At 44.3% G+C, this 15,673-nt stretch overlaps 1 protein-coding gene across 7 annotated transcripts in view; it reads left to right on the plus strand.

The window, feature by feature from the left end:
* Nucleotides 1–15,673, plus strand: part of NAV1 (neuron navigator 1) — a 274,215-nt gene that overhangs the window by 213,165 nt on the left and 45,377 nt on the right. For all 7 annotated transcript variants that reach the window (XM_066600314.1, XM_066600316.1, XM_066600318.1 and 4 more), the window contains one exon: nucleotides 12,361–12,432. In XM_066600314.1, the coding sequence (XP_066456411.1) occupies nucleotides 12,361–12,432 (72 nt within the window). The remainder of the gene's footprint in view (nucleotides 1–12,360; nucleotides 12,433–15,673) is intronic.

Here is a 15,673-nt window from a genome sequence, read left to right on the forward strand (position 1 = left end):
GCAGCGTTTTACTGCGGTGTTAGCCGGCCTATCACCGTGTATGGCAGCGATTTTTCACTGCACATGACAGCATATCTCACACACGTTGCCGGTATCTCCTGCATGCTGCCAAGTGCATTCTTCTTTGTTTCTTTTTTTTTTTAAAGTCCTGCTCTGTCGCTTAACAGCGATGCTTATAAACCACACACACTACAATGTAATTGCGATTTGTATAGCGTTTATTACGCAGCCAGAGAGAACAATGGGGCTCAATATCCGGTAATGCGTGGTAAAATAGAACATGCTGTGTTCTTTTTTTACTCAAGTGTTATACTCAATGTATATACACAAGTGTGAATGGATCAATGAAAATCAATGTACTTTCATTGACTCCATTCACCAAGGAACTCACTAGTTGCCTGCAGGGGGTATTACTAGGTCACCTCCCTCAATGCCTGCGACCTATGCACAGCACTGACCTGTGTGAAGTGCCAGGGTGCCCATCTGCTTCCACTACTGTGGCACATGGTATTTAGTGTGGAAGACTGGGTGAGCCGCTGACCACCTGGTGAGATGGACATCCAGCCTGCCAGACATCTGAGGGCAATTATAGACCCATCATTGTCAGGATGAGAACACTGATCCCTGCTGTTAACCCCTTATATGCCGCTATCAACATTATCGGTTCTCTGCTGTGTTATAGCACGGGGGTAGCGATGAGTTGCGATGGGAACTGGATGCCAGACACTAGTGTCCGGGCTTGTCATGGCCTGTGAATGCTATTGTGAGCAATAATACAGTATCGTAGCGATCAGAGCTTTTCTAGTTTAAGTCCCCTACAGGCACTTAAAAAAGGAGAAAAAAAATAGTGTAAAAAAAATCATTTTAGAAAATGAACAAACCCTTTTTTGCTCACTTTCCTGTCTTTGTATAAGAAAATTTTAAAAACCCCCATAATTGGAATCATTGTATCCATAACGACTTATGTACTAAATTTAACACACAATTTATCACTGTTAAAAGAAAAAACTAAACTGAGGAAACATGCTTATTTCGTTCATTTTGCTTCCCAAGAAACACAATAAGGGTGATTTAAAAAATTATGCGTACTCCTAAAAACTGCAGCTCGTCACGCAAAAAACAAGCCCTCACAGAGCTCCGTACATGGGAAAATAGAAAAGTTATGGGACTTTAAATGCAACGATGTGAAAGAAAAATAATTGAAAAAAAAAGTTTTTCTTATAGGGAAAAAAAGCCCTCATATGGCCATGTCAGTGGAAAAATAAAAAAGTTATACCTTTTAAAAAGTGAAGATGAAAATCCCAAAAAATTGGTGCATCCTTAAGACCAAAATTCACTAATTCATGTCTTGAATAAAAGGTGTTGAAATTGCATTACGACTCATTCCACGAAAAACGAACCCTCAGACAGCTACATTACCGGAGCAGTAAGCGTTATGATTTTTTTTAAAGTGGGGAGGAGAACTTACAGATGTAAAAAAAACCACGGGCCTGTGTATTTAAAGGGTTAAAGGTTTTGTTCACAAGCCCCCCCACCTCCCACCCTCCCATATCCCTTCTTTTCGCCAGGCTTTATAAATTAAGTTCTTTAAGTCTTTCCTGATGAGTTTTGTTCTTGAGACCTTCCACCATTTTGTAGTCTCTAGATTTTTCCGGTCTTATCTGTACTCTTCATCTTGTATTACTTTTGGTTGCATTTAGGGGTCTTTGGAACCAGTTACCAATTTTCCATTGAGTTACGGTTTCATCATACAATATTAACCTCTTAGTGACCAGCCCATAGTGTTTTTATATGTCCTAGCAAAGTGGGCTTTAACCCCTTAGTGACAAAGCCTGTTTGCGCCTTAGTGATGGAGCCAAATGTTGGAAATTTGACATGTGTCATTCAACATAGCATAACTCCGTAAAGATTTTGCATATCCAAGTGATTCTGACATTGTTTTTTAGCCACATGTTGTACTTCATTTTGGTTGTAAAAATAGACATACATAATTTGTGTATATTTATTAAAAGTACCAATATTAGAAAAATTTTGTGGTAAAATAGACCAATAGAATTTGTGTATATTGATGAAAAAGCGCCAAAATTGGGAAAATTTTAAAAAAGCATTGTCATTTTTTCACATTCTCAACTGTAATATCTCAAATATGTGCAAACATACTGTACAAATTTTTGATAGGATATATATTTACATCTGTTTACTTTTCTAAACGCACATTTGAAAAACTTTTGTGTTTTTTTTAACCATTTAGATGACGTACAAATTTAACATGACTTTTCAGCATTTTGAGGAACACTTTGTTTTCCTGCACCAAGCCAAGTTTGCAAAGGCTCATGAGTGTCAGAATGATAGATACCCCCCAAATGACCCCATTTTAAAAACTACACCCCTTAATGTATCCACTGAGGGGTGTCATGAGTATTTTCACCCCACAATTTTTTTTCAGGAATTAATTCAATTTAGAGGAGAAAAAATAAAATTTCATATTTTTGCAAATATGTCATTTTAAAGACATATTTTTTTTCTAAAGTGCACATGAAAATGATGATTGACACCCCAAAAGGGATACCCCTGTTTCTCCCGTGTTCAGAAATATACCCATTGTGGCCCTAATCTTGTGTCTCGATGCACAACAGGGACCAAAATGAAAGGAGTAGTCGGTGGTTTTCAGAACATAAATTTTGCTTGAAGGCCTTTTATGCCCCATAGCACACTTGTAGAGCTCTTGAGCGTCCAAAACCATAGAGAACTCCCACAAGTGACCACATTTTAAAAACTAGACCCCTTAACAAATTTATCTAAGGGTGTACTCCCCATTTTGACCCCACAGTTTTTGAATTAATTCAAGCAAAGCAAAAGGAAAAAATTGTGATTTTCGTTTTTTTGGCAATTCTGACATTTTAAAAACAGCTTTTTTTGTACAGCACACATATAAATGAAGACTTGCATCACAAAATGGATACCCCTGTTTGTCCAATGTCCAGAGACATACCATTGTGGCCCTAATCTTATGTCTGGATGCACAACGGGGCCCAAAATGTAAGGAGTAGTCGGTGGCTTTCAGAACAGAAATTTAGTATGAAGGTGATTTAGGCCCCATTGCCCACTCATAGAGCCCTTGAGTGGCCAAAACGACAGAGAACCCCAACAAATGATCCCATTTTGAAAAATAGACCCCTTAATGAATTTATCTAGGGGTGTACTGTGTATTTTTACCCTACAATTTTTGAATAAATCTAAGCAAAGCAGTAGGAAAAAATTACAATTTTCTTTTTTTTGGCAGTTGTATCAATTTAAAAACTGTTTTTTTTTTTACAGTACACAAATGAATGAAGACCTTCACCCCAAAATGGATACCCCTGTTTGTCCCATGTTCAGAAACATACCCCTTGTGGTCCTAATCTACTTAAAGGACACATGGCTAGGCCTATAATGGAAGGAGTACCCGTTGGATTTCAGGGTACAACGGAATAAATTCCAGGCCCCATTGCCCACTTGTAGAGCCATTGAGCGGCCAAAATGATAAACAAAATCACAAATGACCCCATTTTGAAAACTAGACCCCTTAACGAATTCATCTAGGGGTGTACTGCATATTTTGACCCCATAGTATTTGAATGAATCTAAGCAAAGCAGAAGGAAAAAATTACGATTTTCATTTTTTTGTCAATTTAAAAACAGTTTTTTTTGTACAGTGTACATAGGAATGAAGACTTTCACCTCAAAATGAAAACCACCGTTTGTCCCGTGTTCAGAAACATACCTATTGTGGCCCTAATCTACTTACAGGACACATGGCAAGTCCTATAATGCAGGGAACACCCGTTGGATTGCAGGGCACAACTGAATAAATTCCAGGCCCCATTGCCCACTTGTACGGAATAAAAATTGACACGTTAAAAAAATCCACCCCCACCCCCCCTCTGTGCCCTTTTCGGCATTCCCCAAATCTTAGATAAAAGTAATAATGTGAACTGTGTGGTATTTCCAAAGACAGGGGTAATTACAGAGGCTGGTTGGGATGGGTACATGGGGCAATAAAACCGTGTATCCCCCCTCCTCTCATGCTTTTTGGGGGTATTTCTTGACCTCAGCGGCAGGTATGGGGTGTAAAAAGTGGCGCTCTGTGAGTCACTGTAATCTTTCTGCGGTGCGGGGGTCTCACACAGAAGGCGCTCAACAAGCTGCTCCTGGAACTGCAGAAAGGTGAGCGTTCCCAGGGCTTCTTGTAAATTACGTATTACAGGTAGCGGTCTGAATAATGCCGGGCTCACACGGCCGTATGTGGAATCTGCTTGCGGAGGCCCGCAGCGGATCCCAGCTGTGAGCCCTGCTGTGACCTTGCGTACGGCCGCGTAATGTACTGCGCATAACTGCGTACTTACACGGGCGGTCATGTGCAGTACACTTTTTTTGTTTGTTTTTTCCGCACCGTCGCTTAGCGATGATGCGGGAACCCGCAGCCCGTACACAATGTAGTTGCGTATGGGCTGCGGGTATATCTGCGACCATGGAGCACAATGGGCTCTATGTTGCCGATATCCGCAGTAAAATAGAACCTGCTTTCTCTTTTCTGCGAATGGATTACGCAATTCCAACCGACTAATGTGAGCGGAATTGTGTAATCCAATGCGATTGATCTGCATATTACCACGGATCAGACGCATGCGGAATCCATAATTCCTATCTGGTCATGTGAGACCAGCCTAAGGTCGATTGTTACCGCTCAACGAGGTCACTGCTCCATGCTTTCGGCGACTATTGGTCGCTGGGAGCAAGGAGATTTTAAATTTCCTGGGCTTCCCGACTCCTGCGCATGTGTCCGGCATTTTGCCAGCGGTCGCATGTGCAGAATCCGGGAAGGTTCCCGGAGGAGGATTGCATTGGGGTGCAAATACAGAGGCCTCCGGTAAAAAGTTTCATCTCCTCTGACTGATTACATCGGTGAGGGGAGATGAAGCTTCACCTTTTTTTTACTTTTACGTGATCGCCATTATCCATTGGATAATGGTGAACGCATGATCAGGAACCGCTTACCGCAGCCCCCCGTGAAATCTCCAGGCTCTCGGCTAAGTTTTGTAGCCAGTAGCAGGGAGATTTTAAATTACCCTGGCAATCCACGGCTTTTGCGCATGCGCCTGCCATTTTGGCGACAAGCGTGTAAGCAGAAGCTGGGGTAAGGTCCACGGATAAATCCGGGAGCCTTAGGTACGTCATTTCATCCTCCCTCACGGATATGATCCGTGGGGGAGATGAAAAATAAGCTTTTTTAACTTTTTTTTTTTTACTTTTTTACACTCATTTCTTTTACTTTAAATGATCACTGTTATCCATTGGATCACAGTGATCATGTCCTCGTGTACATCTCTCTGCTCCTGGCTACACATGGCAGCCAGGAGCAGAGGGATTTTGAATTTCCCGGGACTCGAGCCCCTCTGTGCACGTGCCCGATGATTGACTTCGGGTCCCGGAAGACCAGGACCCGAGGTGAGTATTTTCACCTCCCCTCATGGATCCGATCCATAAGGGGATGTAAAACTGGCCCTATTTTTAACTTTTTCTTAACTTTTTCGCGATCGCCGCTATGCATTGGATAGCGGCGATTGCGGGCCCGGGGACTGCTCGCCGCGGGCCCGGGGACATCTCCTGGTTCTCTTCAGGCCTTCTGCGCATGCGCGTGGCATCATACGTCTGGCGCGCATGCGCAGAAGAGCGGCGCCAGGTCCCGGGGGACCCTTTCACCGCGACAGACTTCGGGAAGGCGGGGAAGTAATTTCAGCTGCCCTGATGGATCCGATCCATCAGGGCAGCTGAATATATAACTTTATTTACTTTTTTTTTTGCACTTTAATGAGATCGGCACTATCCATTGGATAGCGCCGATCGCATTGCCGGGGGGGACTGCCCGCAGCCCAGGATGACAGCTCCATTCTGTCGGCTACCTGCGGGCACCGACAGCATGGAGCTGTCACGTCCTCAGCTAAGAGAGCTTTAATCCAAAGAGGATGTATGTTTTTACGTCCTCTAGGATTAAAGCCCACTTAATGAGGACGTAAAAAGGCAATGGGGCCGTCACTAAGGGGTTAATCCCCAAGGATATAAAAACATGCTTTCTGCAGGGATTAAAGCCACATGGGCTATGGACGTGAGAGCTCCATGCTGTCAGTGCCCGGAGGTAGCTGATAACATGGAGCTGTTATCCCGGGCCACTGAGAGACCCCCCTGGCAGTGGGATCGGCGCTATTTAATGGATAGCGCCGATTGCATTAAAGTGCATTAAAGTTTTTAAAAGATTAAAGACTCAGCTGCGTTTATAGATCGGATCCATGGGGGCAGCTGAGCATACTCACCCCCGTCCTCTGTGCTGTCCCCCACTGATCTGGTCTTCCAAGACCTGGCGTCGGCCTGCAGTCCATGCGCAGAAGGCCTGGGGCCCCGTCAATACTGAATACTCCTGCCTCCCAGGAGATGTCAACGGGAACCGCGGTGAGCCCATACGTAACTACATTGTGTATGGGCTGCGGGTACCCGCATCATCGCTAAGCGTCGTCGCGGGAAATATAAACAAATAAAGGAGTACTGTGCATAACCGCCTGTGTGAGCGCACAGTTATGCGCAGTACATTACGCGGCTGTATGCAGGGCCATGGCCAGGCTCACAGCTGGGATCCACTGCAGGCCTCCTCAAGCGGATTCCACATATGGCCGTGTAATACATAATTTACAAGAAGCCCCGGGAATGCTCGCCTTCCTGCAGTTCCAGGAGCAGCTTGTCGAACGCCTTGTGTGTGAGACCGCAGCACCTCAGCAAGCTTATGACGTCTCACAGAGCGCCACTTTCTATACCCCATCCCTGCCACGAAGGTCAAGAAATACCCCCCAAAAAAGCTTGGGAGGAGGAGGGATACCCGGTTTCATTGCCTCATGTGCTCATCCCAACCAGCCTCTGTAATTATCCCTGACTTCAGACATACCACACAGTTTACATTATTACTTTTATCTAAGATTTAGGGTATGCCAAAAATGTGGATGGGTGTGATTATTTTTAGGGAGTCAATTTTTTCTGCACAAGTGAGCAATTGGGCCTGGAATTTATTCAGTTGTGCCCTGAAATCCAATGAGTGTTCCCTCAATTATAGGCCTAACTATGTGTCCTGTAAGTAGATTAGGGCCACAATGGGTACGTGTCTGAACACGGGATAAACGGGGGAATCCATTTTGGGGTGCAAGTTTTCATTTATATGTGTGCTGTACAAAAAAAAAACTGTTTTTAAAATGACACAATTGCACAAAAAATGAAAATCATAATTATTTCCTTCTGCTTTGCTTAGGTTCATTCAAAAACTTGGGCTTAAAAATACACAGTACACGCCTAGAGGAATTCGTTAAAGGGTTTAGTTCGTAAAATGGGGTAATTTGTGGGGGTTCTTTATCGTTTTGGCCGCTTAATGGCTCTATAAATGGGCAATGGGGCCTGGAATTTATTCAGTTGTGCCCGGAAATCCAACGGGTGTTCCCTCCATTATAGGCCTGGTCATGTGTCCTGTAAGGCCTTAGTCACACGGGCGTTTTTTCACGCGATTTGCGGATCGCATGATGGATGCGCATCCGCAAATCGCGTGACCGGTGCATGCAAGTCGCCCGCAAATCGCCCGAAAATCTGCTCCTAGCCGCGTTTCATTAGAAACGGGCCGGAGCTGTCCAGCGCATTGCATTCAATGGAGACGGCAATAGAGCCGGCTCCATTTAAAGCAATGCGCTGCGGGCGAGCCCGGGATGAATTGTCGGGAAGGGCTTAAATATATAAGCCCTTCCCTGCAATTCATCCTAAAATGTGTAAAAATAAAAAATATACATATACTCACCTTCTCCCGGCAGCCGGAGCTCCGCGCGGCCGTCCTGCAGTGGGTGTGAAGGTGGTGTTAGTCAGACCTGCCCCCTGATTGGCTCAGCGCTGAGCCAATCAGAGGCATGTCTCACTCACACCCATTCATGAATTCATGAATGGATGTGAGTCAGACCTGCCCCTGATTGGCTCAGCGCTGAGAGGCAGCAGTCACTCACCCATTCATGAATTCATGAATGGGTGTGTGAGTGAAACCTGCCTCTGATTGGTCAGGGCTGTGACCAATCAGAGGCAGATCATTCAGCAGGCGGGGATTTTAAAGCCCCGCCGGCTGAATAGTGCCGAGAAGCAGTTCAGGAGAACTGACAGCGGCCGCGGCTGGACTCCGGCTGCAGCGGAAAGGTGAGTATACAATTTTTTTTTATTTTAACACATTTTAGGATGAATTGCAGGGAAGGGCTTATATATTTAAGCCCTTCCCGACAATTCACCCCGCGCACGCCGGCAGCCCATTGCTTTCAATGGAGCGGCTGTATTGCCGGCTCCATTGAATTCAATGGGCAAACATCGTTCTTCTCTGTCACAGCTGTTACAGCTGTGGCAGAGAAGAATGATTTGTCTTCTATATGTTCTCAATGGGGTCGGCGCTGCTGCCGCCGGCCCCATTGAGCGCATATAGAGAAGAGAACAGGAATCGCAGATCGCAGATAGGTGCGATCTGCGATTTCTGTTCTATAATTTATCGGACGAGCGCATAAAAAGCGCTCATGTGTCCGATACCATTGCAAAGCAATGGTTTTATAAAATCGCCGGACGCATGCGCATGCGCAAATCGCGGCAAAAACCGCCCGTCTGACTAAGGCCTAAGTAGATTAGGGCCACAATGGGTACGTGTCTGAACACGGGATAAACGGGGGTATCCATTTTGGTGTGCAAGTCTTCATTCCTATGTATGCTGTACAAAAAAAACCAGTTTTTAAAATGACACAATTGGCAAAAAAATTTAAATCATAATTTTCTCCTTCTGCTTTGCTTAGATTAATTCAAATACTGTGAGGTCAAAATGGGCAGTACACCCCTAGATGAATTTGTTAAGGGGTCTAGTTTTCAAAATGGGGTCATTTGTGGGAGTTCTCCATCGATTTGGCCGCTCAAGGGCTCTACAGGTGTACTATGGGCCATAAACACCTTCAAGCAAAATGTCTGTTCTGAAAGCTACTGGCTGCTCCTTTCGGTTTGGGCCCCGTTGTGCATACGGACATAAAATTAGGGCCACAACAGGTATGTCTCTGAACACAGGACAAACACGGGGGAATCCATTTTGGGGTATGAATTCTAAAAATACCTGCCTTTAAAATGACATGTTTGCAAAAATATGAAATTTTATTTTTTCTCCTCTAAATTGCATTAACTCCTGTAAAAAAGACTGTGGGGTCAAAATACTCATGACTCCCCTCAGTGAATACATTAAGGGGTGTAGTTTTTAAAATGGGGTCATTTGTGGGGGTATCTATCATTCTGACACCTATGAGCCTTTGCAATCTTGGCTTGGTGTAGGAAACAATGTGTTCCTCAAAATGTTTACAGTAGTAAGCAAAAAAACACGGCACTCACTCTACCCCACCAGAGTAAAATACTAGGGGGGAGGCAAATTAGAGAAAAATAGTATTTTTAAGTAGAGGAGAATCTTAGTTCTCTGTAGCGAAAAAATCTAATTAGATAGATGCAGAGCCACCAACAGGGCTATGGACATAAGCCCCTTGGGGAAACACGTATAGCAGAAAAGGTGGCAGCATATAGTGATGCACAAAAAAAACTCCTTGTCTAAAGGAACATGCTTTATTGTTTCATGGACTCTATACCTTGTTTCATCTGTTTTTTGGCTTGAAAAAGACCTCTACAGGTCGAAACGTCGCCTAATTTTTAAACTATGAAACAATAAAGCATGTTCCTTTAGACAAGGAGTTTTTTTGTGCATCGCTATATGCTGCCATCTTTTCTGCTATACGTGTTTCCTCAAAATGTTTATAATCAATGTTAAATTTGCACGTCTCCTAAATGATTTTAAAAAAAAAAGCTTTTCAAATGTGTGTCCAAAATAAAGTAAGCAGATTGAAATATATATCTTATCAAAAATTTTGTACAGTATATTTGCACATATTTGATATATTACAATTGAATATGTGAAAAAAAGACAATGCTTTTTTAAAATTTTCCCAATTTTGGCGCTTTTCATCAATATACACAAATTCTATTGGTCTATTTTACCACATAAATGAAGTACAACAGATTTCCAATATTTGGCCTGGTAAACAGGCTTGGTCACTAATGTCAGCACAATTAGATACACAAGCCATGTGATGCTGTATTACTAGGGCTAATATGGCAGCACAGTGAGAATACCGAAATACACTAATATTGCTGTTTTTGTTTTTTTTAAACAGAATGTAAGGCTGAAAAAAGACACATGTCCATCTAGTTCAGCCTATCACCCCAATGTTGATCCAGAGGAAGGCAAAAAAAACCCCAATGAATTAGAAGACAATTTTTCTCATTTTAAGGCAAAAAAAATCCTTCGCAACTTCTATCTGCATTTGGAATAATCCCCAGATCACCGACCCTTCTGAGTAACCATTAATTGCAATATTGTACTCAAAATATACTCTTTTATCAGATTTGCCATCACCGCGTCGTCAGTAGAGAGTGCCATGGTCTCCCTGCTCTTACAGTAAAGAACCCCCTTCTATGTTGTGTAGAAACAAGGCGGCACCCCCGTGTTACAGTCACAGTCCTGAGTATAAATAGATGATGGGAGAGATCTCTGTACTGACCCTTGATATATTTATACATAATTATTAGAGCGCCCCCTTGTTACAGTCCTTGGTATAAATGGATGATGGGAGAGATCTCTGTAGTGACCATTGATATATCTAGACATAGTTATTAGAGAGCCCCCCTTGTTACAGTCCTGGGTATAAATAGATGATGGGAGAAATCTCTGTATTGACCCCTGATATAGTTATGCATAGTTATTAGAGTGCCCCCCTTGTTACAGTCCTGGGTATAAATAGATGATGGGAGAAATCTCTGTATTGACCATTGATATATCTATACATAGTTATTAGAGCGCTCCCTTGTTACAGTCCTGGGTATAAATTGATGATGGGAGAGATATCTGTGCTGACTTCTGATATAGTTATACATAGTTATTAGAGCGCGCCTATGTTACTGTTCTGGGTATAAATATACCTACAACCTATTTATTATGCCATATATAAATCCAGTGGGTTGCCCTACACCTCGTAGTGAAAGTGGCCCTCCCACAGCGGTCCCCAGCAGTGACAGTGGCCCCACACAGCGCCCCCCAGCAGTGACAGTGCCCCCCACAGCGGCCCCCAGCAGTGACAGCGGCCCCCAGCAGTGAAAGTGGCCCTCCCACAGCAGTCCCCAGCAGTGATAGTGGCCCCTCACAGCGCCCCCCAGCAGTGACAGTGCCCCCTGAGACCCATATACTTACCCCCTCCACCTCGTGGAAGCTCCGCTCCTCCTCTGCCCGGCGCGCCACTAGCAGCGATGATCTCCGGTGCACACTGTGACGTCAGTGTTATGTCAGATGCCTCCTCCCCCAGATGCTCTCGCGGAACCAAGTGGTAGGAGACATCGGGGGAGGGGTGAGGAGGATCCCGGGTGCACACTGACATCACAGTGTGCGCCGTGATCAGCTTCTTAGTGAATACCGGCAGGGGAACCACGGCCCCTGCCGGTATTCACCACTAACTGGGTGAACGGCCGCGTGTCAGCGACTATGGCTACCCGTGTCAGTGCTGACACACGTGTCATAGGTTCGTCATCACAGTCATAGGTGAACCACACTGGCACTCTGCCTATCCCCCTCCACTCCCCTCGGTGTTCACAGCCACACTCCATGTTACTAATAAATATGAGGTATTGGCTAATATTTTGGTCAAAATACAAGCTCACAACCCGTGTCAAGTGTCCTCATTTACTTGTGAGTCCTTACACTAACATCAAAATTATGAAAAGGGAAATATAAACAGACAAAAATCCCAGAAAGCGGCCATATACTTAGTAATATACTGATACAAGACGCATCACATTCCAAAGATTCAGACAGTCAGACTGCTATATGGAGGAGACATCGCATCGGTAAAGGTACCGATGACTAACTGCTCACACACCTTCCTTATACTGAGGGGGCGGCTGCTTGGTATTATACGTGCATGAAAAAGGAGATACAGGGAGTCAGGCTGCATGACTTGTACTGTAAGCACTGCGGAGGTTCCACAGTGCTTACTGGCTCGTATGATGGCGGCATAAAAAAAAAACCTACGTGACCCCCAAACTGCCATAAAAAAAGCCACTAGTTAAAAATCCTTATATTTTATGGTGTTTTTTTTACAAGGTAGTAAAAAGGCTGCATAAAAGATGGCTAAACTGCTACTATTTTGGTTTAATTTGCATTTAATGACCTTGTTTTGTGAACTTCTCTTGCAGCCCTTACATTATTGGCACGACCAATCAGCCGGTGAAAATGAGTCCAAACCACGGACTTCACATAAGTTTCAGGTAAATATTATAGATGTTAATGAAATCATAGATATGTACAGTCGTGTAAAGTGTTTATTCTGTTTATGAGTGAAGCTGTTTAACAAGAACCAATTCAGTGTAAACAGAAAATAAGCTGAATGGAGACAGTAGGGGATCAGCGGAACACTAGAATGGTGTGTTGTATTGGCCAAATTGATGAAATGCTGGTAAATAACTACAATATACTATAGAAAATCCATGTAATAATATAATGCTGTAATATAAGCTGAGTTAGCACCTTAACAACTGCTGTATTGACTTTTTATGACATCTGTTTGGAGACTTCTTCTGACTCGCCACCTTTTTACAGCACAGCTAAAAAGCAGATTTGTGCCGGCCCCACTCCTGAAGCTCGGGCTGTTGCTAATTTTCAATCACTATAATGACACATTTTTTTATTTTTTTCAAAAATGGGACTAGCAAGCACTGTTACATACATGCAGGAAGAAAACAATAAAATACACTTGGCACAGCTAAGTATCCTAGCTCTTCCAGTAAATGTACTACAAACACAATTCTGATTCCATATTAACTCACTTATCAAACTTTTTAATTTCCTGAATATTTTCTTTCAAATTCATATTGGAGTATTTTTATATAGAGGATGTGGACCCCCTGTGCGGCTGTAGGCTACCCCTGAGGAAGCCCTGGTCCTTTAACCCCTTCTCAGGACTCTGGCCTTCTCTGAAGGGCCCCCAGGCCTTTACCCCAACAGTAGTCTCTGGTCAGTGACAGCTGACACAGGTCTGTGGCATTGTAGCGTGATACCGGAGGGACAGGCAGAGACATGGGGTCCTTCTAGATGGAGCAATTAATCGTTTAAACTAGCCATCATACACAGATGTTTCCATTTTTTCATCATTTTTTCGTCATAGCTCGTTCAGTCTATCATTGGTCTATCAGGAAAGTCTGGAAATTCCAGAACAATCGCATTTACATGGAACGATTGGCAAACGATGAACTATGAGTTTTATGCCTGCAAAAAAACGATGAACAATAAACAAATCATTCAGTCATTGGCCTTGATTAGACTGAACCATTAGCATTCACTTTCACACGATTCAACAAATATTTGATAATCGTTCCCTGTAAAAGGGCCATAGTGGAAAGCACTGGCTGAGGCCAGGACAGGTGGAGTGCATGCATAAGTGGAGGGACAGGCAGAGGGTCAGTGCCAGCCGCAATCAGGAAATCATGGTCAAGGTACAAGTTAGGATAGTTTGGAGTACTGCAGGCACTGATAAAACAGCATCTTAGCAGGACCTATTGCTCAGGCGTCTTTCAGAGGGGGCACTGAATAACAAGTAAAGTGTCTGGATTGGTTGGGGATGAGAAAGCTGGCCAACTAATTCCCATAATTACCTTTAGTACCATATAATTTCTTAAAATACTCGTCAGATATCTTCATTAAGACACCCTGATTCCAAACTACCTGCTCTGTGGGAGGTAGTTATATCTATATCCACTGACAGCATATGCCAACAACTTGGCAGGTTTCTCTATTGACCATAACACTTAAAGGGGTATTCTGAGACCAAATTCAAATTTCAAAATAGTCATAAATCATCTCACAGCACTATAATAAATCCATCCCCTACCTTTCCTCTGCTTTTTCTGCTCTCCTCATGCTTATTTGCTGGGTGTGTTAAATCCCCATACCATATATTGGTGTGTATTATGCACCAAAACTGGACATGCTGCATTTTTTTTCATGTGCATGAAAAAATAAACATAAGTGTGAGTGGCCCAATAGAAACCAATGGGCTTTTAGCACCACGTAATATGCCCATGTGAGCGAGCCCTAAGAGGAGGCAGCCTGTATCACTGTCACCAGCTATAGCTGCAGCTGTAATCTACTTTCATCACACAGGGATCATACAACAGACACAGTCTTATTAGCAGTTTCCCCCAGTCGTCTCCACGACAGCACCAATTGAGATTGCCTCCTCCTGATAGGACAGGAACACACTGAGACGTTAAAAGCTCCCCCCCCTTCCCCACTTTCCTCAGTGTCTTCCTGTCCTGCCAGGAGGCAGGATCTGTGAGAGGAGCTGGTGGAGAAGCCAGCCGGAAGCCTACTCACGGGCGGATCGGAGGGCAGTGGGTCAGCCTGTCCTCCCTTCCCAGCCAGACGACTCCTGGGACGCCACATAGGGTGGTAACCCCCGGGCCAGGTTCCTCCCATGGGGGGTACAAAGCGGGAGCCTCAGTCCCCCTTGTCCTCCCTGCAGAAGTTAGAGCGCGGTGCTCCAGGAAGCCCTTCGACGGCCGGGCGCCGCGTCACGTGTCCAGTGCGATGACGTCATCACGTCTGCATCAGGAGCGGAGGGGGCGGGGCTTAGCGCAGGAGCGCGAAAATTTAAAAAAAAATAGGAACCTGAAAGAAGGCAGAACAAACCACTACAGGTCGCAAGGTGTCTGCAGTACCGGTATAGTAATGAGTGCTCCAGCCCCAGAGACAGCCGAAACCTCAGCCTCAGCGGCCGTAAGTAGCCAGTGCGGCAAAAAATACAAAATGCAAAATCCAATGTATTGTATATGGAAAAATTGCATATTTACCCGCAAAAAATACAATGCAAATACCCAGTGTATTGTGTATGGAACAATTGCATATTTACCCGCAAAAATGCTTTATTTGTCAGGGGGTTAAAAAAGACATCCCCCCCAGAACAAAACTCAAAAAATGCGTGGAATGCGGGATAAAACTGCCAGCTACGTACCAGAGGCCTCTATGCAAGGCATGCGTAGCTAGGCTAGTTAAAGAGGAATCGGGAGGACGTTAGGAAGCTGGTGAAAGAAGAGGTTAGATCAGCCCTAACGTCACAGCTGGCGCCGCCAGCGAAACGCCAGAAAAGGGCGTATGTTCCCGACGAGCCTTCCGACTCCGAGAGTTCTATCGGGTCGGAGCAAAAGGAACAGGCGGCCGAGGAGTCCTCAGATTAGGAGGACTACAAAAAATACTTATTCCATCAGGACGACTTAATGGAATTGATTAAGTCAGTCAGGGCTACACTAAAAATGGAAGAGCCCAGAGAACCACGTACCCTACAAGATGAGATATTTGCGGGACTAGGGGAGAGGCGCAAGCATACCTTCCCTGTCCACAAGAATATCACCAAAATAATCCAGAAAGAGTGGAGGAAATCAGACGCAAGCTCCTTCTCCGCTAGAGGGGTAAAAAGAAGGTACCCATTCGAGGAGGAAGTTTGCGCAAGCTGGG

The sequence above is a fragment of the Eleutherodactylus coqui genome, chromosome 4 (assembly GCF_035609145.1).
Source record: "Eleutherodactylus coqui strain aEleCoq1 chromosome 4, aEleCoq1.hap1, whole genome shotgun sequence".
NCBI lineage: Eukaryota > Metazoa > Chordata > Amphibia > Anura > Eleutherodactylidae > Eleutherodactylus > Eleutherodactylus coqui.